The sequence below is a fragment of the Anser brachyrhynchus genome, assembly GCF_964034855.1.
Source record: "Anser brachyrhynchus genome assembly, chromosome: 5".
Taxonomy (NCBI): Eukaryota; Metazoa; Chordata; class Aves; order Anseriformes; family Anatidae; genus Anser; species Anser brachyrhynchus.
Window position 1 is genome coordinate 2505649 of NC_137699.1, and position 27463 is coordinate 2533111.

General features: G+C 43.2%; 1 protein-coding gene across 18 annotated transcripts in view; it reads left to right on the forward strand.

Moving 5' to 3' along the window:
• Nucleotides 1–27463, forward strand: part of LOC308195587 (uncharacterized protein) — a 63345-nt gene that overhangs the window by 24794 nt on the left and 11088 nt on the right. For 9 of the 18 annotated variants that reach the window (XR_013951625.1, XR_013951626.1, XR_013951627.1 and 6 more), the window contains 6 exons: nt 11514–11610; nt 11714–11852; nt 15532–15700; nt 20034–20276; nt 20597–20761; nt 23980–24139. Coding sequence is in view for 2 of the 18 variants with exons in the window: in XM_080593330.1 (XP_080449456.1) it covers nt 20614–20761; nt 23980–24139; nt 27215–27368 (462 nt within the window). In the remaining 16 variants the exon portion in view is untranslated. Of the gene's footprint in view, nt 1–7817; nt 9546–11513; nt 11611–11713; nt 11853–15531; nt 15701–20033; nt 20277–20596; nt 20762–23979; nt 24140–27214; nt 27437–27463 lie in introns of those variants that run through there. The other 9 variants (XR_013951628.1, XR_013951631.1, XR_013951633.1 and 6 more) reach the window with 4 other exon arrangements.

Here is a 27463-nt window from a genome sequence, read left to right on the forward strand (position 1 = left end):
TCACTATGGTTAGAGCATGTATTCCTGATTTGTTAGTATGTGCAGTGCTGCAATCCTGTTGGGTGAACTTTTAGGGTAGAGGTAAAGAGAGAGTGTCCAAAGGAAGATGGTGTAAGCATCCAGATCATGTGTGGTAGGACTGAGCAAGTGAAGCAGTCATTCTCACTCATTGTTAAGTGAGTGCTTTTTCCAGCACAGTGACTACCTAGAGTGAGAGATGCTGCCATTTTTTTCCTCTGGGGAAAAAAGGGTGATGATAATCTGTATGAATACAGCAGCACTTATAGTGTACCTGGAACCAGGTTTCCTTAGTGATAGCACTGTAAGGGCAAGAGGAACTGTGACACAGTAGAAGCACTCCCACCTTTAGCTCTGTGGTGCACCTTGTTTCACTGACCAGCACCGTAGTCTTCAGACTCTCTCTTCTCTGGCTGAACTTTCTGAGATTGGGGGTTTCAATGTTAAATTGATGTTGTTTGGCTCCCTAATTACCTGCAGCGGGGACAGATTTTTTCCGTGACACCTGTGAAGTGCTGCAGTGGGCTTCACTGGAAGTATATCCTCATTCAGGACGCAGTAAGGTCTGGGTCTCTGTGAGCACTAGGGTCACCTGAGACTCTGCTCTACCCTTTTGGCCGTTGTTGGCACTATTATCTGGACAAGCACTTTTGTGGATGTGTTCCTCACAGTTACTGGAGCTTCAGTGTGTCCTGCTGCCCACCTCTTCTTAGGACAGTGAAAACAAAGTCCTGGGTGCCACATGGGGCAGGGGCACACGCCGTGAGTGTTTGACCAGGCAAGATGGGGAATGCAACATAGCGATCAGAGATCCTCAAAACCAGATATTCTAAAGAAGGTCCCAACAGCACTGTCTGTGAGGTGAGCTCCTGTTGGGATGGTAGTGGCATGGTGACAGCATGGTGACAGGCCTGCTAATAAATGACACAGATTTTTGGAAAACCGGGGGTTGCCAGCAAGCTGGCACCAAAGTCTAGCTTTACTGGAAGGAAAACTGCTTTCCCTCTCTCTTGTGCATACCTGCTGGAAGACTCACAGGTAGCAGCAACAAAATTTGAATTCACAAGCAGCGTTTGGGGAAATAGGAAGTATGTTATGTTTGTTTGTTTGAAGTGGAAAGTGTCTCTGATCAATGCATGGTAAATCACTGCTATAGATATGCCCTAAAAGATGATACGGCGTAGACTATATGGTCTGCTGATAGACTCCAGGCATGGGGTTATATTGAGGGTTTGTCATAGACTGACCATAGTTTAGACTTTATCCACTACAGGTTTAGGTCTGATTCCTAAAATTGTTACGTGCACATGTGATCCTTTCTCTCCCTGAAGCCTCATTAAGTGTGTATTTTAGTAAATTGCTTTATGTTTCTTATACAGTTGACTGACCCCTAGTGCTTAATGGAATTTTTGGTAACAGAAGTGTTGGAGCTGCAATGGGATGATGGATAGCATCAAACTGTAGGGCTGCTTGAGAGATGCATCAAATGTGAAGTGAAAACGTGTGCATATACGAGGCGCAAACAGCCTTCACCAATACAAATAGTTCCCTATTGCCATATGAGTTAGTAAGTCATGAGAATTAATCAATAGGTTTATTCCAGGAAGTATTCTAGGGCTGAAGGGCAATATGATCATCAGCAGAAGGATGTTGGTGCTGCCAGAACCCAAGCTGCAAACTGCATAGGAATTTCAGAAAATGCACTCGATGTATTTGTAATGGCTTTACATATTTGTAAAACTGTGGGATGAATTAATTATATTCCCAGTGCTTACAGTATACGGGAATCTGAGAAGATAATATTTTCCACTGATGATGATAATAAATGTGATATACATTAAGTAGTTAAAAATACTTGAGCCAAAATTCCATAAAAATTGGCAAGTCATGTGTGGACAGTTTTTCTTGAAAACTGTCAAGAATGTGAACTGAAGGACAGTTGCTGGAAATCTGTATGTTTAGCTATGCTTCTAATGCTGCTTGGAAAAGCCAGAAGGTTTTACACTGGTTTATGCAAAAATATGTAAAATGATGAAACACCACAGGGAACTGAAATTAACACACACACACACACACGCCACACGTTGCTCAGTGCAGCTCCCTTCGCAGCCTTTGGGAGCCCTTTGCCAGCTGCCTCGTACTGGGGCCAGGAGGCACAGCCTCTTTGTTGTCTCCCCTGCCAGGGCTGGGCCAGGGGCACTGTTGTCACAGGGCTGTGATTGCCTCCGGTCTGCACCACTGCCACACCTGGTACCTGGGAAATCCCTCCACAACCAGGCTGTCACTGCTTTCAGGGCAGGGAGGCGGGGACGTTTCTCCCTGACTCCTCTAGAACTTTTTAGTATTTCCAAAATAAGGTGTCTTCTTCCATGTTGAGAAGGGAAACTTTCAAAATCCTGTGTGTATTTATAAATAAAGACATCTCTAAATATATGTGTTAAGAGCTATATGTATCTGTAAAATAAAGATATCTCTAAACACATAGTTAGAGATGAGACTGAAGCCAAATCAGTCTTGCCCCTTTTAAGCCCCAGATTGCCCCTGTCCCCTCTGAGCCAGCAGACACACAGCAGAGCCAGCTGCAGAGATAAGTCAGCCTCCCTGTGGCAGAGTGATTAAAACCTCCTGATCCGAACTCCCACAGACTCCAGCATTTCTGATCCAGATCTAGGCTTGGTGGCACAAGCTTGTTTCTAGCACTAGTGCAGATAGCTGAACCACTACAGCAATTGCAGCTGAGCGCTAGAAAATGGAAGGAGTGAGTCACATGAGGGAGATGAAAGCCAACACTAAGTGCTGTGATTATTCTATCAAAATGACTGCTATAAACACGGCTTTAAAAAAAATTCTTAGCTAAACAATACCATCAGGTGATATTAACTGGTGACACTTTCTAATCTGGGATTGTGAACTGGCTGGCTTGTGTATGCTTTGCAGCAAACTGTTGGGAGGAGAGGGGTAGCTGCACTCACCAGGCTGGAGGCCACCCAGGGTACAAGACACCGGCGCTGGAGAAGGGCTAGCAGCCCCAGATGAGTCGACACATAAAATCATTTGTGCTCCTACCGCCCCATAAACATTTTGCACGTGCCCAAGTGAGGGGCAAGGGTGATATGGCATCGGTGGATTGCATAGGAGGGTGGTCAGTGTTTCCTTGTTGGGGACCCAGGTGATGCCTGTCTGGCAACAGGGTGAAGAGCACCATGCCACAGGGCTGCTGTGATAGAGGAGTGTGCGACCGGGCACGTAATACCACTTGTCTGCTCCATAAATGGGCTTTAGCAGGGCTGGATTCTCGCATGTTTATGTAATCCAACAAATTCTTTGCTGCCAGAGCAGGAGAACTAACCTGTAATCCGCAGGGGGTTTGTAGCTCTGTTTCATGTACCTGTGCTAGCAGCAGCCAGAGGTTCACTGCAGCTTGAAAAACCTGACCAGAAATCAGTAAATTTTATGACCTGAACTGGGGTGGTTTCTGTATGGTTGCTTGGGATGGTAGTTTGAAACTGGCTTGTCCATCTGTACACACGCTGCATTTGTGTTGTTTGAGCTGCATTGCAACATAAGAGGCACAGCTATGCTTGGGCTAACTCTTGGTTCAACATTCATGGCTCAGCCCCTTATAGCTACTTTAAAACTAAAAGTCCAGTTCTTTTGTTGGCCTGATGGGTGGGTGAAACCCACTATTTCGGTGCAGTGGGTGCGCTTGCACCTGCTGTAAGCAGCTCTTCTTGTGCACTTCTCCAGCAGCCAGGTTTTATGGAGCCCACCTCAGTAAGAAGATCATGTCTTTGTATAATCAGAGATATTGACTGACCTGTTCAAAGAATACAAGAGCAGAAGAGGGAGAGATTTTTGTCACACAACTGACTTTTTAAGTGAAAGCAGGAAAGATAGACTCTGAAAAGTTACTTTAAAATGTCAAGATGATGTAAGGTACCTGCGTCCCACCCTTCTTGGGTGTTCTTGGCTCCACTGTCCTTGACCTGTGTGATTTCAGTACTATTTGTTTTGAGTAATTTTGGTTTTGCTGCTGCATGTCCTTGTGAATAGAAAACAATGTTTCTATTGGCAGCAGTTAGTCCTCCATCCACCCATGTCTCCTAAAGTATGATAAAAGCGCAGAATGAACTCCCAGTCTCTGACCTTTCGAGTGTGTGTGTGTGCGTTTTGTCACACAAGTATACTGAGAGCGACGTTTCATCCTTCAAATGCTCATGTGTTCATGCTAATGGAAGAAGTTGATGGTCGTAAGATTTGGGTCTAGCCATTGAAGATACCTCAGGATTTGGATACTTAGGTTTGATTGATGCCACTCACAAATCCAGATCTCACTTCTGTAACTTGAGAACTGACTGTGTGAAATCACTGGGAGCTCTGCCCATGCCTATTTGGGCATTATGATTTCATACTCATAGTTTCCTGGGTTTGAGATTCAGGCTTTCTAGCCAAACCAACTTTAAGTAGAGAGAAGCAGGTTACTAGTAAGGTTAGCTCTTTAGGGATTATTTTTCATTGCATGTTCACATTTCTGGGAACTCCACGCTGCAAAGCTTTGGACCAAAAGTCTTCTCAGGTTTAAAAAAGCAAGAAGGGTTCTTACAAGTTTGTGGGAGGCATCTCTTTGGCCTCTGTGTGCTCTTGGCTGTAATCATCAAGCCTATTGGGAAATGAGTGAAAATCTAGTCTTCTGCACAGAGCATCACAATGTCTGCTAGTTTGAAGCTTGCATAATTTAAAGTGTTTTAAACAATTTCTCTTTTAGAAGAATGAATCTCCCAAGATGCATGTCTGCTCCAAATGAGAGGGCTGCAGTTCCCATAACTTCTCCAAAGCTTGAATGCGGGTCCCTGCTAGATTTTTAAGCATATTCTGTCAAGTTTTGAGTTATGGGAAGTATGGTTTTTGGGATCAGATTTCATGTTTTTTGTCCCTTGCAGAGACTATAATCTTCTTTACTCTTCACTCAAATGTTGAATCACGAAATTCATAACGATTACTGGTGTCGGTAGCTGCAAAAGGTAAAAGCTGTCACTTACTAGGAGTGTTAATAGACACGTTGGATGACTTTGTGAGATGCCTAGCTTATTTTTGTTCAGCACTATTGCATAGACATGGCTTTTATCTTGCTATATTCCTAGAACCAACATCAAAACCTGCTCTTGCATCTCCCGCACTCCTTTACGGCCTAGAAAAGAAAGGGTAATGCTACTGTTCAGGAGCAATCTGAGCAGGCTGCACAGCCCTGTGGTAACAGGGTGCATGGTGACTATGGGTCCTTCTGTGACTGGGTGTCTGCCCCCACAGTATCTTCAACTTGGAGTTGTGCGTGCCTTTTCCTAGGCAGAATGCTCCCAGTGTACACTAGAGTAGCTACTCCTTAATGTGTGACTATGGCAGGATAATTATCCTCTGATGTGAAATTCTTCTTCATGCTGTGCCCAAGGTTATTCTCATTCCAGAACAGAAAAGTATATATAAGTTATATGCCTATAAAATATGTATATAAAGTGCTGAAACAGGTAAATACTGATATTGTTTGCAAGTGGAGCAGATTGAAGCTGGAGGGATTGTAGTATTTTATGCTCACCTGAGTCTTCGGGCCCTTTTTCCCCACCCTTAAAAGGCAGTAAAAAAAAAAAAAAACTGAATGTTTTGTCAAGGTCACATAATGGTTATATATAGATATATCCTTGAGTAAGCCATGCTTTATTTGACCTGATGAAATCTTAAGTCAAAAATCCCATGAGAATTAGACAAACTGTGGAGTTTGGACTTTTTTCTATGCATGCATGTTATTTTGGTTGGAGGTTCCCTTCACAGTACTGCTTGCTTTTATGTAACACTGTGTGAATCCCTAAATTTCTCAGCATTTCACTCTCCTGCTCAGTGAAATACAGAAAATCTTGATTTATCCCTGCCTTACATGGTTAATATGTTGCTTGTTTGCACTGTGTTGTGTGATCCCCTGATGAAAGCTATCATATGAACTCTGATAATCCAGCACGCTCATACTGAGAAGCATGCAGTCTGAATAGTTAGACATGCTTTATTCTCACTTTCAGAGAAGACAAGTCTTTCAGCATGTTTTGTTTTCAGATTTTGATCGTTAACCTTGACGCTTACAATGGTCGGAAGAGGGAGAGGGCTGGCAAGTGTGTTTCTGGTAGAGATTAACCAGACAGAGACCAGTGGAGCAGCTGGGGGGTATCCCGGCTCTTTCCTGTACAGCACACCTAGCCCAAGAGTAAGGTCTGTGTCATGTCAGGAAGGAAAGATCTGCCTCCACTTTGGCAACAAGTCTGTAAAACTAAACTTACTTTCTTGCTGTTCTTTCTCTCAGTATTGTTGGTATTTTCTTCACTTTCTTATGTCAGCTTTCTTCTCTAGGCATAAGGAGGGTCACCACTGTGGTTTCTTAACAAACCTGAGATGAAGAAGTAATGCTAAATGGTAGTCTTATAATGGCACTTAAGGGCACTTCTTTCCCTTCCTTGGGAGCAGGGAGAAGTTTTAGGATTTTGTTTTGGGCTTGATTTGCCAAGCTGTAGAAACTACATGAAACAGACAGTCTGGGTTTTCAGTTTCATTTGTTCTGTCCTCTGGTTTCATCATTTTGGAAACGTACACAATGCACAAAGTGTCTTGTTGCGACATCTTCCGATAAGACCAGTATAAAATCGGCTTGGTTACATAATTGTTTTAAATCCCCATTCTCCATAATATTCTTTCTGATTAAGTAATTTAAAAGAATATATTCAAATGAAGATGTTCTTAATCTCACTTGTTCCAGAGTGGCTTCTGTCTTAGAAAAGACTGTAGGACTTGGACCACTTTCTGCAAAGAGTCAGTGTGCACTCCTGCAGCTTGAATGTTAGTACAATATTTTAAAAGAGGCTGATACTTATGTAGGGCCCGATGAAGTGATGCCACACTCCTGGGCTTGCGCCAGGACAGGGGTAGGGAGAAGGAGCAGGGTTCGTACCTACTGGGCTAACTCCTGGAGATGCAGAGAAATGCTCACTGGGCATATTGTGAATGAATCCCACCTACACCCCAGAAATGTTCTTTCTTAGAGAGGTTTTGCAAGTGTCTGAGCCATTTCCTGAAGTATTTCATTTTTAAATCCGATATGTTTGCTATATACCAATAGTGCTATGGTAATAAACAAGTGACAGTTCTCAAAATTAATGCCAGCGTGTAGCTAGTCTCTTTCAGGCTAAATTAAGTAATTTCAATTTCATAGTCTTGTGAGTGCAGCTATGAGGAAAGAGATTCTGAAATACCAAGTACTTGAGAGGGTTAGCAAAAAATGCAAACGTTTGTGTTTCGGGTTAATAGCTTGTGTGGATGCTGTCATTCTGCTGTCAGGACCTGTGGGTTGGCATCAAGGCTGTCTCTGAGCGTGTTGAGAGAAGTTAAAGTATTATTAATATGGGCCACATTCCACTGACGTGCAACTTCGAGGTGCTGAGGACGCCCTTGTTAAAATCTTGGCAGATCATCACAAGCATCTTCCATGCTTTTGGCCTGAGGGAGGTGTTCCTTCATGAGCTCCATTAGTCAGGAAAAAAAGAGGAAGGTTTCAAAATAAAGTTCAAACTCAGGAAAAAATCTTTTGCCTTTTTAAACTAAAGTCCGGTTCTGGGGCATGTAGTTGCAGGCACGTGCAAAGCCCTAGGAGTCATGATGAAGGTGTAAGGCTTTCTGAGAAAGGAGTTCTTGATCTCTCTGCATGGTCTGACTTCTCTGCTGAACACTTGCTCTTTGCCAGGAAGTTTTCCAGCTCTAGTGACACATTCCTAGCAATGAGGAAAAAAACACTTTACTAAACTTCAATGAACTTATAGAAAATATCTGAACTTTTACTGTAAAAATCTTTGCACTGTGCTTGTGAACTGAACACATGGGACTTTGTGTCCAACAACAAAAACTTTAGAGCAAAATGAGGGTGTCTTAAAGGCAGTCTGCTCCTTAGTGCCTGGCCTCCTCGGGAGGCTGCTTAGGAGGCATCCTCTTTGCCTCGCCTCTTGCAGCTGCATCAGGAACGTGTTGATAATCAATGTACTGGACACCAGTTCTGCTTCCTCTTCATCAGGGGAACTCATCAGCTGCGTGAACACATCAAGAGCAGTGTCCTATGTGGTCTTACCCTACTAGCTCCTGTCCTAAGCTTAGGTTACATACAGATGAATATTAATTTTCTGGGAAGGGAACAGACGAGCAAGCTTTGTAGAAAAAAATAATCTCTGTTACACTGAAACTTTATATCTGTTGTCATTTACTTTGAACAAGAGTGCTGGAAGCTGGTTTAAATAAGTGAGCATACTTTAGGTTCCTCTCTGCTATGTACTAAATGTTTTCAATCCTAGCTTTTGGGTACAGAGAGATAAGTCCAAAAAACATTTAGTTATAGTATGTAGTTAGCTTTACTTTCCCCTCAAAGCTTGGAATCTATTCATTTCAACAGTTTGTAAAAATAAATAAATAAATAAATCACAGTGTTTCTAGGCTTGATGAAACACTACTAACTTCTGTGTAGCTGGGGACCCCTGCTCTCCACTGTATTCTTCACAGGAGACAATTCTTGACATCTCTGAAGATTTAAGTGGTCCCTGGAGTAGTCACCAATTCAGGCAGTACTGCAGTGTGAATATTGCTGTGGTTTTAATGCCTAAACGTCTTGGGCTGAAAATGCTGGTCTGCTTTGGTGTTGGTGGTAGAGCTTCTTCGAGGAGGAGGTTGGGCTCTAATGTCCAGGAGTCCTTGCCACCCCGTGTTTTGTGCTGCTTTGTGGTAGCTTGTGGAGGTGATGTGGAGGTTCAGTAACACCTAAAGCCAAGCATACAGGTCAGGGTGCAGAAGCAGAGTGTATAATTACAGAAGTGTTAGGCCCATGCCAAGAAGGGGTGTTGAGGGATGGCAGGTTCACATGCCTGTACGTATTCTGGGGTTTGCCTATTCCTGTATTAAGCTAGAAGTGTAAAGGTGTAATTCTCCATTTCCAGAGCTATCCAGCCTGCTTGAAATGTTCACAGCAGTTAGTTTCTCTGTTCAGAATAGGCCAAAAAGATTGGTGTGCTTTGGATGAGTGTGCCTCAATTCGTATTTCAAACAGTGTCTTCATCTTAAACCTTAAATTATCTTCTGCAAGCTGCTATGAAGAGTGAAGCGTCAGGGGAGAGGCTTTTTATAGTTGTTAACCATTATAGTGCTCTGATGTTGTATTTGTCATATAACTTTCAAAAAATAAGTACAAGCAGAGGAGAAAGCTTCCTGTTTTAAATCTGATTAGTCTGTGAACAGTTTGAGTCCAGTTGGCCTAAATCTGGGAGGGATTCTTTGGACAAATCACCTTTTGTATTTTCTACTGTTTCAGCTAAAAACAAGCAATCTTTTAAACTATCCACTTTGAAAGGATATACAGTGGCTAAATTCAACAAAATTTTAAGTACACATTGAGGGAGGGATGTTATGAGAAGTCTGGAAACACCACCGTGTGCTGTCATGAGAAAACTTCGATCAGGGTGAGGAGAAATTATCTGGGATTGATTTTTAAATTGTTAATTAGTTCTAGAAAGCAACTAAAGTGGGTAAAAATCAATTCTGCCCCATAGCTTATATTGTAAAGTAAGGGATGGTCACTCCCAACAGCTCCTTGCATGGAGATGAGAAACTACAAAAATTACACAGGACTCCTTTGCATCTCTCTGATATGTTTGCAGGGGGACTTCATGGTTCAGCAAGTGAAGTCTGAAAAGCTTGGTCATGGCCCCCATTTTCTTCCCTATGGGACCTTCAGATGGATATAATGCTGTGTCCCCAACCATTGTCCTGCACCCCACTAATAACAGCCTGAGCCAGGGTTCCTCATCGCAGGGGAAGCAAAGAGCTCTCCTGAGCAGGAAGCCACACTGTATTTGTAGCTTTCCAAACTTCCAGAGAGAGCACGTTGGTGGCAGCAGCAAGTGTGTCCTCAGCAGCTGTGCTGGCTGCAACCCACCACATGGCAGGGGAGGAAGCTACAGCCCAACCAAGGCCAATGAAGGGGAAGTGTCCTGCATACAGGGAGGAAAAAAGAAAGTATGCTGGGGTGGCAGGAAGGTCTGCTTTGAGGAGTTGTCCAGCTGAACGGGTCTCCCACAAGATATCTAGGTCAAGTTTTAAAATTGACTTGGTGCAGCATCTGCCAAAGGCAGACTCAGGAGTCTCACTCTGTCCTGTGGGGCCTTGCTGAGACAGTCAGATGTATATTCAGGGGTATGCTGGAGCAGAGCTAAGCCCAACAGCACACAGCTGTTTCACCATCTTAGAAAGTCTAACTCACTTACAAAGAGGAATTTTTGCTTGTTGATTCGTATGATTTTCTTTGGAGAGGGACAGTCCTTTGGGCTCTCTGCTTTTTCACTCATCTGTTAAAAAGCCCCATTTTGGGACATCCCAATTCTTCCAGCCAAGAAGAGCTGGATTCTGCTCCTGGCTTGCTCAGAAGTGGTTGCTCAAGAGCAAAAATGAAGCATTCCTGTCAGGAGTTGGATGCACAACATCCAATGTGCTCCCAGGGTCAGAGAAATAGGTCTCAGTCTTGAAGAGAAATCCTCCGCATGGCAGTACATTACGTCAGTACAGAACTGGACTGTCCAATTTTGCATTCCAGTACAAAACACAGCAGCCAGGTGATATGTCCAGCAATATACAAGTTTAATAAACTTCCTGTTAGACTTGTGGACAGAATAAATAGTTCCATGATGTCTGCTTAACAAGGCCAAATTGCACACCTCTCTGTATTGTAACTAGAGCTGCTACAGTTAAGGGACTGTCAACACTTCGCATCTGGATGGATGATTTAGCTGCCTTGCCTCACATCAGGGCTAATTTGGCATTTGACTTACCCAGTGCTGCTACAAGATTTCTGTTTTTACCAAGTGTAATTTACATTGATTGACCATGTCATTCTTGGGCTTGAAGAAGGAGTTTTAAGCAGTAATAGAGTAGAAAGAAAATAAATATTTAAACATATGATTTTGCAAATACTTGGAGAATGAGAAGAAGCTTAGACACAGACACACACAGAGTCTGGAGATGGCAACTATTCCCTTTTCCTTGCTTTTAGTATTAAAAAGGTCCATGGGATTTAACTATTACGCATTAGTGTCTGCCTCCCCAGCCTTCTGTTCCATACCGGACGTACAGTGTTTGTATAGAAAGCAAACTTGTTGCACTGTGTAATAAGATTTGAATGCAAACATTTAATTAACATTATCTGTTCAGAAGCATAGCTTAAACAAAAGTTAACTTTTCTGTGCCAAAGCTGAATGAAACTTCGAAACTGAAGTTTAGTTTTTCCTTCTCTGACCAGTGCCATGGATTGATGTGCTGTTGATACAACCCCTTTCTCATATTTCACATATGGAAGTCCATGATGGAGTAGTAACTTCATTAATTTGTCCCATACTGGCTCAGTTTAATACTAATATTTTGACCTTATTCCCTAGGAAATATTCTTCCTGCTGTGCAAACTTGGAAAGCGTGACCAACCCTGCGGTGTGAGCCACATTTATGACAAGCTTTCAGAAAGATAATATTTCACATGTAAATATACGGCTGTTGGTTCTTAACACTTTTCTTATTATCAGAAAGAGGTATGGCCTGTCATTGTCCTGTGTTTTTTGTTCCTTTCTTTCCCTTCTTTTAGTGTTCTGAGATTCATATTTCGGCGTGCCCTGTGACCCAGGAGTGACAAGGATGTGAGTCCTGTGTGCAGCTCACCTCACCTAGGCTGACAGAATTTTGAACCTCAGATCCCAGGACAGAGAACAATCGTATCTACAAAGGTATTTAAGCAACCAGTTCCTTTAATCACTTTGTGCATCTAAAGCTCTGTAATAGATCCACTGGCCTCCATTAAATAGGTATGTGGAGAAGCCGGGGCATCGGTTACACATTGACCAACCCATGTAGTCTAACTCAGTGATCACTGAGGTGGAATCTGCCCCATTATCTGAAGAAGGAGGAGGAAACTGGGCTAGAAATTATGTTTTCTGAAAACACAATACAAATTCCTAACTCAGTTTTCAGTCAGGAGAGCATGTTATTGTTGAACAATTGATACTGCTTCATGGAAGCTTATTTTCGGTGCCTTAAGGGAAATTCAATTAAGTGAACTTCTATTTTAAAACACAGCTCTTTCCTGTCACTGAAGAAGCAATAACAATTACAGAACATGGGATTTTCTGGGAGTGTTGGTTGTTTGTTCTCATTGATCTTCATTTTGCTGCCTCTATTTAAATCATATCTATAGCATTCCCTGAGGCAGCCCACTAGAGACCTAACCAATTTCCCTGGTGACTCCAGGCTGGTGTATACTTGCTGCCCATTAAGGCAAGAAGGAGGGCATATCCCACAGCTGCTGGCATCAGTGTTGGAGGTGCTGTGGTCCTGCAGGACAAGACTGTACATGACAGTAGCTGAGGTTTGTGCTGTACTTACCCATAGGCTGCTGCTGACATCCAGATGAGCTGGTTTCCCTACATAGAGAACTGCTTCTGTCACTAACCAGCCCAGAAACCAAAATGTTCACAAGTGGTGCAAGTCCGTTGTCTAGTCCTTGCCTTTCCACACTCATCGCAGCTCTGCAAATGCAGAGATTTGAATCTAACATGACAAGAAGTGTCAGAATTGGGGGTTAATTCTCTGTGAAATTATTTCCTTGATGGGATGCTGCCAGGAAGCTTGACTCTGCATTCTTTGGACACCCCAGATTCCCACAAACTGTGAGGAGAGGACTGTGTGGGCAAGGAATGCGATATGAGCTTGTAATCTTTTCAGTTAGAGATATCTTAACACATAAGTGGGATGCTCTCAAGAGCCTGCTGTGCCAAAAAGATGACCCTTCTAGGACTGGAACCATTTATAGAATGCTGATTTTTAGTGCAGAGTACTTTTTTATAGCTGACTTCTATAAATGTGAAATACCAGGCCAATTAGGCTTGACAGTGCTGACAGAGCCTTAATTAAATCAGTGTGAACAGTATCAGTCTTGCATAATTCTGTTTCCATCAAGAGCATCAGAAATTGTGATTTTTTTTTTACTTTGTCCCTTGCAAGAGATGAAGCTTTGACAGGTTATTCCTGTTTCCAGTACTGCTGGTTCATTAGTTTGTGTCCATAATTCTGAGGTTTCTATTCCATTGCCATCTCTCTTCAGTTCTCCGTTTTGCTTCCGTAGCATTGACATTTTGGCTCATTCCCTTCGGTGCTATACACTGGCTACAGAGAGATCAAATGTGCCTTTCCTGTAACCTTTCTGTCCCTTGATTTAACCACAGAGGGCACAAATCTGCAGTCCTACAACAAGGATAGATCTTGAAAAACACTAACAACCAAGAGTTTGAATTTGGTGCTCAGCACCTCTTTTTTTCTTTCCTTTTTTCCCTGTGGAGACTAGGCAAAACCGTCTTTTAAGCACAGTGGAAATTCAACATGCAAATAGACTGCTGAGCCAGGGCTGCTCCAGGATGATGGCTACCCACGTGACTTCTGTGAAATGGGTGCCGATTAGTTACTAGGTATTTTAAGAGCTAAAGGTGATGAAATGTCTGCTCTTGCTGTCAGAGACTCGCCTTTTACCTGTCTGCCCGTGCACAAAGGGGGACTGCTGCATGCCAGCCTCTGAGTCTTGCAGCAAGATGAGGGCAGCCTTGTGTGTGAAAGAGCACAAGCTAGGGCAAAACCCTCTGGTTCCTGCAAAGATGAGGGGCAGGCCCCCTCATAGTAACTCATTTATTTCTCTGGTTTTGATACCTGCCAAAGCAGATGGAAACAAGAAGCAAAAGCTGCCTCTCCACCGTGGCCTTTATGTGAAGCAAGGGCAGGAAATGCTCATGTGATTTCTGCAGCTTCAGCTGGCTGGGCTTCTCCCCACAGGACTGCAGTACTGAATGCCAGTTGTCCCTGTGTCTGGATGGCTGGGGAGCACCCACTGTTGGCAGAGTGGACAGCATGAATCTGGCTTCATCTGGCCTGACACCACTTGTGGGTCCCCCCGGGAGAAGGAAATTCCCAGCTGCTTCCAAGGACAGCTTGAAGTCCTCTCTTCTTGTGGAATGGTGCAAGGGGAACTTAACCTGGACGTGATATCTGGGATCTGGCCTGAAATCTCCTCTTCAGCTCAAGAAATAGTTTGCCTGTCTCTCTCTAAACATTTTTGGCTGTCTCTGCTTAAAAGCTTTATATAATTTCACAAAACTACTCACACATCCAGCACTGCAAAACAGATAAACAGAGAGAGGAGCTGAGTGTGTATAACAGGCTGGAGTACAACCAGAAATGCTTAAAGCCTGTGATCAACTTGGTAGCACACAGGGACCACCAGGGATGGTCACGTGGGTTGATTTGAGTTCTGCTCTCTCGTTCTCTTTTCTGCTTTCTTATCCCATTTACATCCTTGATCTCTGAGTTAATCATTCTATGATGACATAGGCCTAATCAAAACTTGAGCTCATCAGTAAATTTTGCTAACATCTTCAGGGAACGTGTGGGCCAGGCTTTAGTCTTGAAAGTGCCACCATGTCCTGAAATTCCACTATTTCTTAGACTGTGGCTCATCTTTCTTGTCTGTTCTCCCTTTAGTGCCCTGATGATATGTGTTCAGAATCAGACCACATGATGCAGAATGCAAATAAAGAGATTTTGTGGAAGACTACCAAAAGATTGTAATCTTCTGGTCTTATCTCTCATTCCAGACGTATCCTGAAATGACTTGTTCTTTCTTCTCTCTTTATTTCACAATGTAAGCATTTCACAGAGGAGGTGACATCTTTCAGTGCTTTAGCATTTCATCTCCCTATGTCTTCACATTTTTTTCCACTTTCTCATCTGCATGTTACAAACTTAATTGAACTGCACAATGACTTTAAAAATACAAATTCAAACAAAGACTAATGAGGATGTTTCTTGGCAGTTGGTCATTGTTTTGCCTTGGGCCCATAACTTTGCTTGCCGCTCTCCACTGGGTGCTGAATCCATGCTTGTGTTTAAAGATAACTGCTCCGAGCATGATTATATCACAGTTTCTGTGTATGCTTTCAGAAGGGTTTAATGTTGTATAATCTGTTCATTGTAACCACATTTGCAGACAATAGCAGGCTGCAGAATACAGTGCAAGGAAGTGTTAGCAAATCTTGTTCCTGTTCATTCCCTGTCATTATATTTAGGTTACATTGAGCCAGTGTAAGAGAACACAGAAAAGAAACGTGGGTTCAAAACAATGGTTTCAAATGTAGCCAGTTTTGTTAGTCCACAAGCAAAGGTGTCAAGGCCTATATGCAAAGTATGTGGTATTTTTCCATCTGAACCTGCTTGTGAGAACTTTTTAGTGATTAGGTAAGACTTTTTTTTTTTTTAACCTAATCATCCAAATTGAGTAATTACGCAGATTTGGCTGGACCAGCCTTACATAAAGGCATCGGGGAATAATTGCAGCACCTATCTTTTTTCTCTGTGTGATTTCAGGTAAATTTCTGCAGCGCCATGTGTCGTGCAAGTGTGAACAAGAAGAGTTGGTCTTCTGAGAGCAGCGGAAACTTCCCATTCTTCTTGTCTTCTTATGACCTGTTTTCCATAAGCAATACCACAATAATTTTGTAGCCAAGCAACTGGTCATTATTTACGTATTTCTTCTGTAAGTATAATTATTAGTTGAAGGAGTCACATTCGATTCAAGATTAGTATATAAGTGACTTTGCCTTAGTTTCCTGTCTTACTAAAGATACAGGTGATGTTTAAAGAGTTGAGAATTGATGTTCCTTGAAAGACCTGTTCCTTTGAATTCCTCCTGTAAATGAACACCTTTAATTTCTGAGTACCACATGTCAGCAAAATCCTGAACCCATCCTGAAGGCGTGTTATTGCCACATAATGTGCACGGGTCAGATTCATCTTTTGCAAGACTAGAAAGGATCTGAGCTTGCCTCAAAGTGTACTTCTGGTTCCTAGAAATACTCTTGCTAAAAGATAAGCAAAATGATGTAATCATGGATGTCCACTGGGTATTCTGGATTGAATGAAATCCTGCTAGTGAACCATGGGAATGGTCATAGAAGAAAAACTCCAGATGGGCTGATCATAAAGCAGACACTTAACGAGGTTTCAAGCTGGGGCATCTGAGAGAAGAGCTATGGACCAAAATGCTAAAAAGAAAGGATGTATTCATCCTAGTGAAAGCTCTTACCTTTGAAACTGTATAAGTGGCCAGGGCCCCTTTCTGAGGAGAAATGCCCTCTTCATTTGGCCAGTGTTAATTAATGAAAGTATTTCCCAACCAGTCCACACTTGGACTTAAAGGCAAGTTTATGCAGTTAGTTACTGGGTGGGAGGAGAGGCCTACTGGAGAGCTGTGTCCCTGGGAAGGGCACTGTGGAAATCCCTTGTGTCTGTGTGAGGCTTTAGTGTGCCCCTTGTTATTTTTGGTAATATATAAATTTACAGCGTAGAGAATAGAGTCAACCTTGAGTTTGCTCTATGTGCCATCTACAGAGACTTCTTCCTCTGTTGAAGCCATCTTTTCGCTCTGCATTTAATATAAACAGCGTGTTTAGAAATGCATTGTCTGGGCAGATCTGACATCATAACCAAATTCTTTAAAATAAAATGTTTAGGGGGAATCATGTGTCAGCTGCCTAGCACTGAAATGTATGGAATGGAATTAAGCAAACCTTTTCTTAATTAAAAAATGAAAATGGATTCTGAACTTTATCTAAGGGTCACTTTGGGATGATTTCTAGACAGAAAAAATCTTGGCTTTCTGGCAGGACAGCTGTGAGGGAGTGTTCTATTCATTAGAACACAATTTGTCCAAGAAAATATGTTCCAAGTCCTAATCAATTTAGATGAAAACCTACTGGACAGGGTTCAAGCAGGCCAGTTATGGAGTCTTATAAAGCCAAACCCACATGTCTCACTGGGCAAGAGGCAAGATAATCTTAGCTTACAATGGAATGTTTAAATTTATACAGCTAAGATACTGACATAGGCACAAGGGTTGGTTCTTTTGTGTGTGTGTGTTTTGTTGTTGTTTCTTTTTTTTCTTTAAACAGAAACATGTGAAGAATTAGAGGTTTTAAAGTAAGAGAGGGGAATGGCCCTTTAAGATATATTTGCTCATGGACAACGGACTGCAGCCAGATTTTTCCTTGCTTTAGCGTCTATAGAAAGGTTTTTGGAAAAGGCCAGCTTCCAAAGCACTAGAAATTTAGGTGTGCCTCCAAATGAAGGTCCTTGGCATCACAGGCTTTTGCAGAGCTTTTAAATTCCCAGCTGTATAAAGATATGTTTTTGTGAACTGCACTACCAGTGAAATTCAGCAGTTTGGAGAAACGGTTGCACAGTTAGCCCTTGGGAAATGATACCATACACAGCATTGTTCATCCGTTAAATGTACGCTCTCTATGATGACATATTGCTACTGAGAACAGAAAACCACAGAATAACTACCCCCCAACCTTCCTGGTGTTAATGGTGTTAATATTTTAGGGCTTGCTTTTCTGTCATTCATTATTACAGCTAACATTTCAGGTTGCAAGAGGGCACTTAAATAACTTAGAAATTACGTATTTTCAGATTGACATTAAGAATTCCTACAGAGATGAGACATAACCTGAGAAATCTTTTAAATTGTGGAATATTTAGTTTCTTGAAGTGTTTTTTCTAGTTTGCATAGTCTTAGCCAAGGTTAATCTCCTCTGCAAACATGAGTCAAATTCATTTTAGCAGTAACTACCTATGCTTGGTAAACAGCCACAGAGGCAAGTTGATCTCTAAAGTGCCAGTTTACTCTGCCTCTTTGCTCATGGATCCTCTGCTCTCCTGCATCCATTGCTGGGAAGTGACAGATACACCATTTCTCATCATACTCTTCTGGCACTTGAAGGCCTTCACTGTCTTCAGAAAAATATTTTTCTTTTTAGATGTGACTAGCCCTATCTACACCCCAGGCAGTTCCTCCATCCTTAACTTGTTACTCACCGGCCAAGGCCTGGATCAGGAGCCATCTTTTCTCATCACGACTCCTGTAACTTCAAGAGGCAATGAAACACCCTCCACAGGTCCTCCTCTCTCCACCAGCACCATCCTTAATATCACCCGTGCACCTGTGGCCACCCTCTTTGTTCAAAAGGGAACTTGTCCACATGACTGGGGCTGGATGTTGAAGAAAATAGAGGAGCATACAGTATTGTTAAGCAATTTGTGGTTAAAGTCACAAACTCTTGAGACTCCTTGACTACTGTAAACACCAGCGGTTCATTGTCTCACAGCCTCTTCCTTCCTTCACGCCCCGCTCTGCCAAGTCAGCCACCTGAGACTCTGCTTATTGCTCTTGTTTTCCCTGGCTCTTCTCACTTGTTTACTTAAAATCTCTTTCCCTCCCCTGCCCTTCATTTGAATTTCTTTCACGAGGGTCTTATAAGGACACCTACTTTTCGCAAGCAAGTTTTATTCAGAATTTCCTGTGAGCTAATAGGCAGTTATTTTCTTTTTTTTTTGCATGTTTTGAAATAAAAACGTGAGCATTTCTTAAATGCCCCTTTCACAAACTCTGCTTTAAAACAAACCTTTTTTCTTCAGAAAATAATGGTTTTAAAGCCCCAGTTTATAAGACAAACACCATACTAAGGAGAACGGGTACTTTGGATGCAGCAGGACGGTATGTCACCCAAGGGAAAATAGCCAACATACTGCTGAAGCTGACTGCATATTTTCATTTTGAAAAAGCACTCAAGACTAAAAACACCTGTTAGAGAGTCTAGCTTCTCAGGCTGATTTAGGAGGGCCTAGTGCAGAGTGTCCTATCAAAAAGCACACTTATTTTCACAAGGCAAATGAATCAGTTTTTATGTGGCAGGGCTACAGTTCATTGGGATGAACTCATTAAAACTTTGTACAACAAACCACAAGTGAGAGGTGCAATATTTCATTATTCAAACTCAGAGAATAGACAGGCGTCCTATGGAAAAGTGAGTCATATTCTCTGTAGTACATTCTGTTCATTCTGCTATAATAAACACGAGTGTTTGTTTGCTGAGCCCATTAGCATCCAACTATAAACTTGATTAGGAGGACGAGATCCTCGGCCTGCTGCTGGGTTAGCGTGCGCACTGCCGTTTGGTTGTTCAGTTGTGTAACAGCACCAGTCATGTCAGTCTGCCATTCCAAAAGGAAATAACAGCACTTTCCTCATTTCTTTCAAATCCATCCCAAATTTCTATTAAAGACATCAAAGCAATGACTTTAATACTTTCCATGCTTTCCAAATGACTCATCTTTTACAGAAACTGCTGGGAAATAAGGCACCACCAAGGTTCCTTAATTTCAGGGTTTGAGACTTTTAAGAATTTCATGGAAAAAAGTCAAAACAAGAAGCCACAAATCCATCTTCTCGTAAAACTATTCTCCATGTTTTATATGTTTGCATCAATTTCTATGCTACTAGTTTGATTTGGTTTTACAAGCTACAAAAAATGTCAGAAGAAAAAGCAGATTCTTAGTCTAGCTGTTCTCTTTGTGATCTCAGAAGAGAAGGTAATTGTCATGATTAGAGAAGGTAAATTATCTGATCAAATGTATTTATTATCATTGCTGGAAGATGACGACCAAAGGAACAACTTTTAAATAGGATGATGGTTGGCTGTGTCCAGAACTAGTAGTGAAATATGGGATTGTCTGCTGGAAACAAAGGGACTTCTGGGAAGGAAGTTCCTATGCAGCATAAATAGTATTTTGGAAATCTGACTCTTGCCCAGTTCTAAGAACGGGCAAGGTCTCCAAATTTTGAAATGCTTGCTGCATTTCTAATGACTCTAGATGCGGTGGGGAGGGATTGCTGCTGACTTCAGTGGGAAGAGAGTTGGAGATTAGCCATGGGTTAGAGAGTGGTTATAACTGCAGTCAGTTCTGCTGAACTGTTTCATCTATTTCCATAGACCCGCTTGCTTATTATAATTATTTGTCTAATGCAGCGCTCCTGGAAGCGAGGTCAGTATCCTGCAGTATCTGAAAGGAAGAGCTGACGATGATCAGTATCCACTATCTGACAGGAAGGTATTTTCCAGCTTCTGATGGTATGCTAAGTCTGTGCATTTTACTGACTTTTTTTCTTCTACATTCTATTCATTTGTCAGAGGGGCAGTGGCATATGGTTACAGACTCTCTTTAGTGCAAGATTCACCGAAAAGCTGTGAAGTGACAGTATGAGACTGCAGGTAAAATGACAACTTCACTCCTTAAACATACATTGGAGATTCAAAGTCAGAAATAAGGAGTCTTTCCTCTTTTACTTAACATTTTAAAGCATTAGAGTGTTTCAGGTTCTGCAGATCACACAATGGAAAATATCTGGTTGTAAATTTAGGGAGTGTCCCTAATAATTGGATTTTAAAATAAATTCCTTTTCAAGGTACCCAATTACCAAAATCTGTTCCTCTTTTTAAGTCCCATGTTGTAGGTATTTTTAGCAGTCAAGGGAACTACTGTATTGTCCCTCCTCAGTGTCTCCTCATGCCTTTTTTTTTTTTTTCTCCAGAGAAATGTATCAGAGTCATGTCAGAGGCTCTCGTCTGCACCTACATGGATGAGCCAGCCCCAAAAGCTGGTCCAGCTCCAGGTTCCCAGCAAGATTCCTCCAATCGCATAGCAAAGCAGCGGACAAAAGCTCTCCTCACCCACTGCAGAGCTTCAGCTTACCTCTGTGAGTCATGCATAGTGGGCAGGCATCTCCTAATTATAAATGGGATGTTCAATAAGCCTGAGGTTTTTAATATTTGGATGTTCACAATTATTCACAAGAAATAAAATGCACTGACTACCATTATTAGCTACTTACTAGGAAGAAAATATAGTGCTTGAAAACCTTGAACAGAGCCAGGGTATCTTAGTAGGTTCTCTGGCATGAGTGAATGGTTAGTGTCACATTTTTCTAGGTAAAATGCAGGAAGTTTATCTAGTAACAGAGCCTGTTGAATCCAGACCAAACTCAAGTCTCATAATAATTCCTACATGCACATGCTTGTGTTGTAGATGGAAATACCACATTTAAAAAATGGAGAATGACTTGATTTCTTCTATTTATCGCTTACCTTTCCCCAACAGCAAATGTCTTCTTCCCATTATGGAAATTGTGACCCTGCGGCCACCTGGTTAAAGTGATTTTTTAATATTTTTTAAAAATCTGCTTTCCCTGGAGAGAAGGATGCCGTATGTGTGTAGGTGCTTTGAAACAGGGGTATTGGTAGCTGCATGTCCTGGTCTTTGCCACGATTGCCCCCACTGAGGCATGGGCGTGCGAGGCTGTTTGGTATGTGCTGCTGCAGAAAATGCATATGTAAGCACAATATAGTATCTGTGGGTGCAGGAGCATCTCTTCAGGGATTCTGTTGTTTGATTTGCTGATGCTAGCAGTCCTGTGAAGAAACTTTTAGTTGTTTCCCACCTCGGTTTGTTTATCTTCAAAACAGAAATAAGGAACTTCCCAGAGAATTCAGAGCTAAATTTTTAATTACTCATAGCTCTTGTGTACCATTGAACAGAGCATGAGCTGGAAATCTTTGAAGCTGCATACCAACATTTCTGTGATTTAAACACCAGGGGAGCTCCTCTTCTGAAAACACTGCTGTATTCTCCTGGCTATGTGTTTTGTGACAAGCCTGCTGAGTTCAGCCTTTGGCACACAGAGTTGCAGCACCTAGACTCCATGATCCTTTTCCATGTGAAGGCCCAGGTTTTGCTTTGGGGGACTATAGGAGCAGGGAAAGCGTCTATCGTGTGCACTACGTTTTGAGGTGCAGGAAGCAGCGTTTAGCAGACCTGTACTCTGCATTGTGTAGGTGCAACCTCTACATGCACAGGTGGTGGCCCTCTACCAGCATCAGCACTGCCCTGACCCAACCCCCAGCTGCGCTGTGTCGGGTCTGGGGCTGTAGGCATGCACAGCACCTCCCAGACAGGCTGGAAGGTCGGTCAGGTCACCCCCTGCCTCTTGGTAACAGGCCCTGATGCTTTACCGTCAGCTCCTAGGAGGCTGCAACATTTGAGCTTATGCTGGCTGCCCCAGCACACGGAGGTCAAACAAATTGAATTACTCTTCAAATTAGCTGAATACAGCTTTGATCACTGTCCATTTGAGACGTTGTGTATTTTAACTGGAAAAATACATGCCATGTTCCAGCCACCTCCTCCAGCCAGGGGAGCAGTGATGCCACTGGCAAATGCATACACTTGCTGAGCATTACTTAGCTGGAAAGTTATAACTGAAGTGTGTCCTCTATCTAGAATGATCTCAGCTTCTCTGGGCCTATCTCTTACAGATGTTAATTCCTAACTATTATCTTTACAAGTTCCAACAGAATAGTAAGCTGCAGTGAAGAGGGGATATGTTCAATTTAAGCAATGAGATTACCATGTTCTGAATGAAGCCACTTTTATTAATAATTACCTCTCCGCCGTGACTTTAAATTCAAACAGCTGGACAGCCTCTGCTCTTTATTAATTTCCTTGGATCCATTGGCATGAAGCCCTCAATTCCTGTGATGTAATGGTATAAAAAGTTGGCTCCTGTCTGAGCTTCCACCCACAAGTTCTATATTTGGAGCATGGCAAATTTCTGCAGATTCCAGAGACAGGCTATGCTCAAGACGTGCTGATGCCTTCAGTCCCATCCCATTGCACCAAACAACAAGATTGTGTGCTTTTTATAACTGGGATCATAAATATGACTCAGATGCACATGTTGTCTATGTAAGCACTTGGGGCTGGCTATCACTTTATGGCACTGGGAAGAAGCCAAGCCAAATAAAAATTGTTTTGAGTAAATATTACATTTCTAGAGCATGAATAACTTTTCTCTGCAGCCAACGTGTCACTAATGGGAATAAGGAAGAAGACGGGGTGGGGGGAAAGCAGTAACTAAATCATCTCACTAAACACAGACAGTCTGCAGCAAGACCTGTTGTTTCGACTTGTCTGGGGTGTAATATCCCAGATAATTCGTAGCAGGTCTCAGCAAGGCCACAAGTGATGGAAATAAAAATAGCTATATAGTTCAGCGCCATCCTGCTGCACAGCTCTCTCTTGGGTAAGATCTCTACCAGTGGTATGTAAAACAGGCAACTGAAGAACCAAGTGTCCTTCTCTCCCCAGCTCTCAAATCAAGCATGTGGATTGCTCCACAGAGATCAGCGTTGCTACTCACATGGTCAGCACTAAGCATGTGCATATGTCTGTTCAGGATCTGGGCCAAAAGGAAGGATGAGTTTTTCATCTTGCGACTTCAGGACCCCAGGGGATGTCTGCATTGCAGAGCACGGAGAAACAGAAAACGAGTTGTCATGCAGCTTTGCGCTGCTGCACCAGAAGGTGAAGCAGCTCGTCGGCAGCTCTCTGGGGCAGTGATGTGCCATCCTGCCACTAGCACACACCGCTGCAGGGCTGGTCAGCAGAGCTGCTGGCTCTGCTCCAGCTCTTCCAACGACTTGTTATGTCTCGGGTTCTTTTCCCTCCCTGCCCTCCCCCCTCCCTGCCCCTCCCCCCCCCAAAAAAAAACCCTAAACTGCCTTTGAGCAGTGCTTAGTGAACAGGTTATGAAGTGCTTCATATACCTGAAAAGGGATAAGAGCAATGCTTTGTTTTCTAAAAACATACATAGATGAGAAAAAAATTACACTGATGCATGGAAAAGGGTAAGAAATTAACAAGAAACATTGCCTCATAACAGGAATCTTCAAGTCTCCCAAAAAACAATAGCCAGACAGAAGTACTGTGTGAGAGTCTAGCTTTGAAATTCATTAGTGGCTTTCCCATTTTCCTAATGACTATGTAATCATGAGTATTCATGCAGGTTGCACCTGTGAGTCTTTGCATTATCAGATGAGTGCTTTCCTGAACTTTGCTGTCTTTTCCTCTTTGTTGTAGACTGCTTTGGCATAGGAGGAAGAAAACCTGACTTTAGAGAAGGAATTCAGGAAGCAGCAACGTTCCAGGAAGATTTCCGAGTCAAACAGGAAAGCAACTGGATTCTCAAAGTGCATATTTCAGAGATTCCCCAAAACATTTGGCTACAGAGTTGGAGCAGGTGAGTGTGGAGGCATCGAGGGCACGCGATGTTCTCTGTCCCAGCCGTCCCTATCAGAAGCATTTGAGGAGCTTTTCTGTGTTGTGGGCTGGACAACAGCTTGCAGATAAAACATTTCAAGGGCTGTGAGCCCTGCAATAATGACAGCCTTGACGTCAGCAGACCTGCACCTGCAGGGAAAAGGGCTGAGAAATCAGTGCCTGTTTGCCCAGCTAAGGCAGCTTTGACTGTGTTTCCAGTATCTGGGAGATAAGTCTTTTTTTCCATGTTTTACAAAGCTGCCAGTGGTTATTTTCTGCCAAGAGAACAGCCCAAGCAATGTATGAGGGACTAACTCCCTCCCCTTTGTAACGCGTTTTACAATTCAGAGGAACTTTTGTAATACAAGAAAGTGTTTTTACATAGAAGAGCTTATAAATTGTTAGAACAGTCGGAAAATCCTAAATTGCCTGTAGCAGACAAGAAAAAACAATGAAAATAACATTGTGTATTGGAGAATTTACAAAAGTGAGAGCTGAAGATCAGTTTCCAAGACTGAAAACATGTTCAGGGACTCCTGTTGCACTTCATGTTTAACACAAATACTCTAGCATTCAACAAGTGAATTGCACCCACCTGCAAAACTTATTGCTCTGTTTTGCAGAGCTTAAGCTCTGAAAACTGTCTGGAGAGACAGTGTCAAGGTCAGTCCTGTTTAGGTTTACCAGGATGTTCCTGGTCTCCAAGTGCAAAAGGGAGGTGAAAACTTACCTGGGGTTGAGTCAGCAGCCTGAATTAGAGATGATGAAAGAGGGCTTGGCTGGAGTGCGGCATAATTTTATGACTATTGCCATGAGTTTTCATGACACTTTGGGGCTAGCTACGTGGCAATTTAACTCTTGCTAATTAGAAATCTAAGGGCTGCTTCAATTTGTAGTTGTTACCCAAGATCACAAGAGGTTTTCAGGCCACCAGGGATTAGGCATTAAAGTTGGAGGAGCTGAAGGGTTCTTTGCGAGTGGCTGGCAGATGGTCGTGCCAGAAGGCTCTGGTCGTGCAGGGGTTGCCCTGGTCGGAAGGACCCTTCCTGAGGCCTCAAACAGCAAACTCTGATCCGCACATTGCGGACACAGTTTCAGCTTACCGTGGTATTGCTTAAAGAGTTCTCTTTTTAGGAATAGCTGAGTATTTTGCAAACACTTACTGGTCTCTGTGCTTTTTTTTGTGGACAAATATCAGTCACGTTTCATCAGTGGGAAACTGAGGCATAAGGAGGTTAAGGGACCTGACGAAGGTGATAGCAAGTCAGATTGCTTGGAATTTTGTAGCTCTGAAATATCATCTTTCTAAAACAGGAAACCCTCCCAGGAGTAGTAGGTTTTCATTAAAACAACAGTTCAAACCTGTCGATCTTGATATATCAGGAAAACAAGGAATGTAGAAAATGTGAGAGTTAGCTTAGTCTCTCTTAAACTAAACCACCAGGTTCACGTTCCTACAGAGAAACAAATACCCTGCAGGCATCATGGTGTCTTTGATTTATTTTTGGAAGTTGAACCTCCTCCCCTTTTGGTGTCTGAACTAAGAAAAAAAAAAAGAATTTGGGGGCCAACAAAAGGTTTCTGGAAAAAAAAAAAACAACCCCCCAGTCCCACTTCTCAAGTTTATGACATGAGCAGTTAAGCTAATGTAATCCAACTTAGCCTCCCCTACATTTCAAAATTGGATTAAAGTTCATAAGTTGTTGAGGGAAAATGTTACCCAACAGAGTAACTATATGACTCTCAAAGTACAGTTGGGCCTTTGCAGCTGTGGGTGCAAGACCTTGGTTTCAGTCACCTGAATAAATCAAGATAACTAATGTGCCCAGTGTGCGCGAGGGGGTGAGATGCACTGCTGCTCCTCAGCCCTTGCAGTTAGGTGGAAGCCCACCAAGCTGTGATGACTGTGTGAGCTGACAGCCTTGTCATTCATAATCTCCCTGGTTTTTGCTCTCCTTGCTTTTTTTTCGGTGAAGTAAGTCATATGAACCATAAGAAAGGGTTTTGGTTTGGTGTTATGTGTGCTTTCCTTGCAAAAAAAGGCTGAGTTTTTCTTTGTGCACTAGCAGTGTTTTGCTGCACGTACACAAGTGACGCAGCTCAAAGCATGCTACCAGCTCAGCTGTAAAACACTCGCGTAGTACCGCATCTGTGTGAATCTGCCTTTCAAAACAGGATCCGCAGATGTGATTAATTACAAGTCTGCAGAAGAGACGCTTTGCTCTTGTGAGCTGTTTTCAGCATGCCTGTGCAGAGGGCCGTGCGGCGGTGTCCGGCTGCCATCTGGCGTCCAGCGCCCAGTGGGGGCCATGGCAGGGAGCGCCCCACAGAGCATCCCCCAGGCCACCCCAGCCTGACGACAGGGCTGCTCAAGTGGCAACCTCTGGTTGACGTCCAAGCCGTGAGCAAATCCTGACCAGACTCACCAGGGCCCCCTGCCACGCTATCTCCTGCATTCCTGCGGCAGATCTGGTATTTTCTTATTGTTCTCCCCGTCTCTGGGGGAGCAGCTGCAGCTGCCTGGCCGGCCTGCCAGGGCAGGAGCTGGCGGAGTCCTGTGCTGCGGGTCCCAGAACTAGCCGGGGGCTTTGGAAAAACTGTGTCAGTCTTCTCGCCCTGCTTCAGCACGTAGGGAGCCAGGGCTAGTCAGGAGGGCTGAGGTTAAAAGGAGAAAAGAATGGAGAGCTGGAAGAGCAGTGAGTGGCTGTGCCACACCGTTAGCCCAGAGATGGTGCACGCTCAGTGTGTGCTGCCCTGGGCCCAGGAGCTCTCTGTTAAAATTGCACCAATACACAGCAAGAGCACATCTGGTTTGCTGGGTGGTGAATGCCTGCGAACTGGTACGCTGTTGGTAGACTGCAGTAGGGACAAGCAGGGACATCGGTAGGAGTGACTGGTTAGAGCTAGGTGAAGAGGGGAAACAGAGCCAGAACTGTTGTCAAAGCCGTGCAGGACTGGTGTGGTCTCTGCATAGAGCAGAAATGCCAAGGGAGCAGTCTGGCCTGGTGAGGGCATGTGGCACCCAGCATGGTTTTCTTTCGCCCTTTTTCTTTAGTGAGCTGTTCTGCCTGGCTGGTTCCTGTGCTGTGCCCCATGCCAGTGCCCAGCCCTGGGCTGTTTATCCCCTGGAAATACAATTTCAAGGAATATGTGTTCTGGATCTTTTCCTGCTGGCAGGGAAGATTTCCCACCCGGAGGAAGCCTCATAGCAGTTGCTGGTTTGGCTCTTACCATATGTAAAGGTGACAGTGAAGAGAGCATGTGGGAGCACGAGCAGGCAAGTTTCTTTTGCAAGCATGACTGT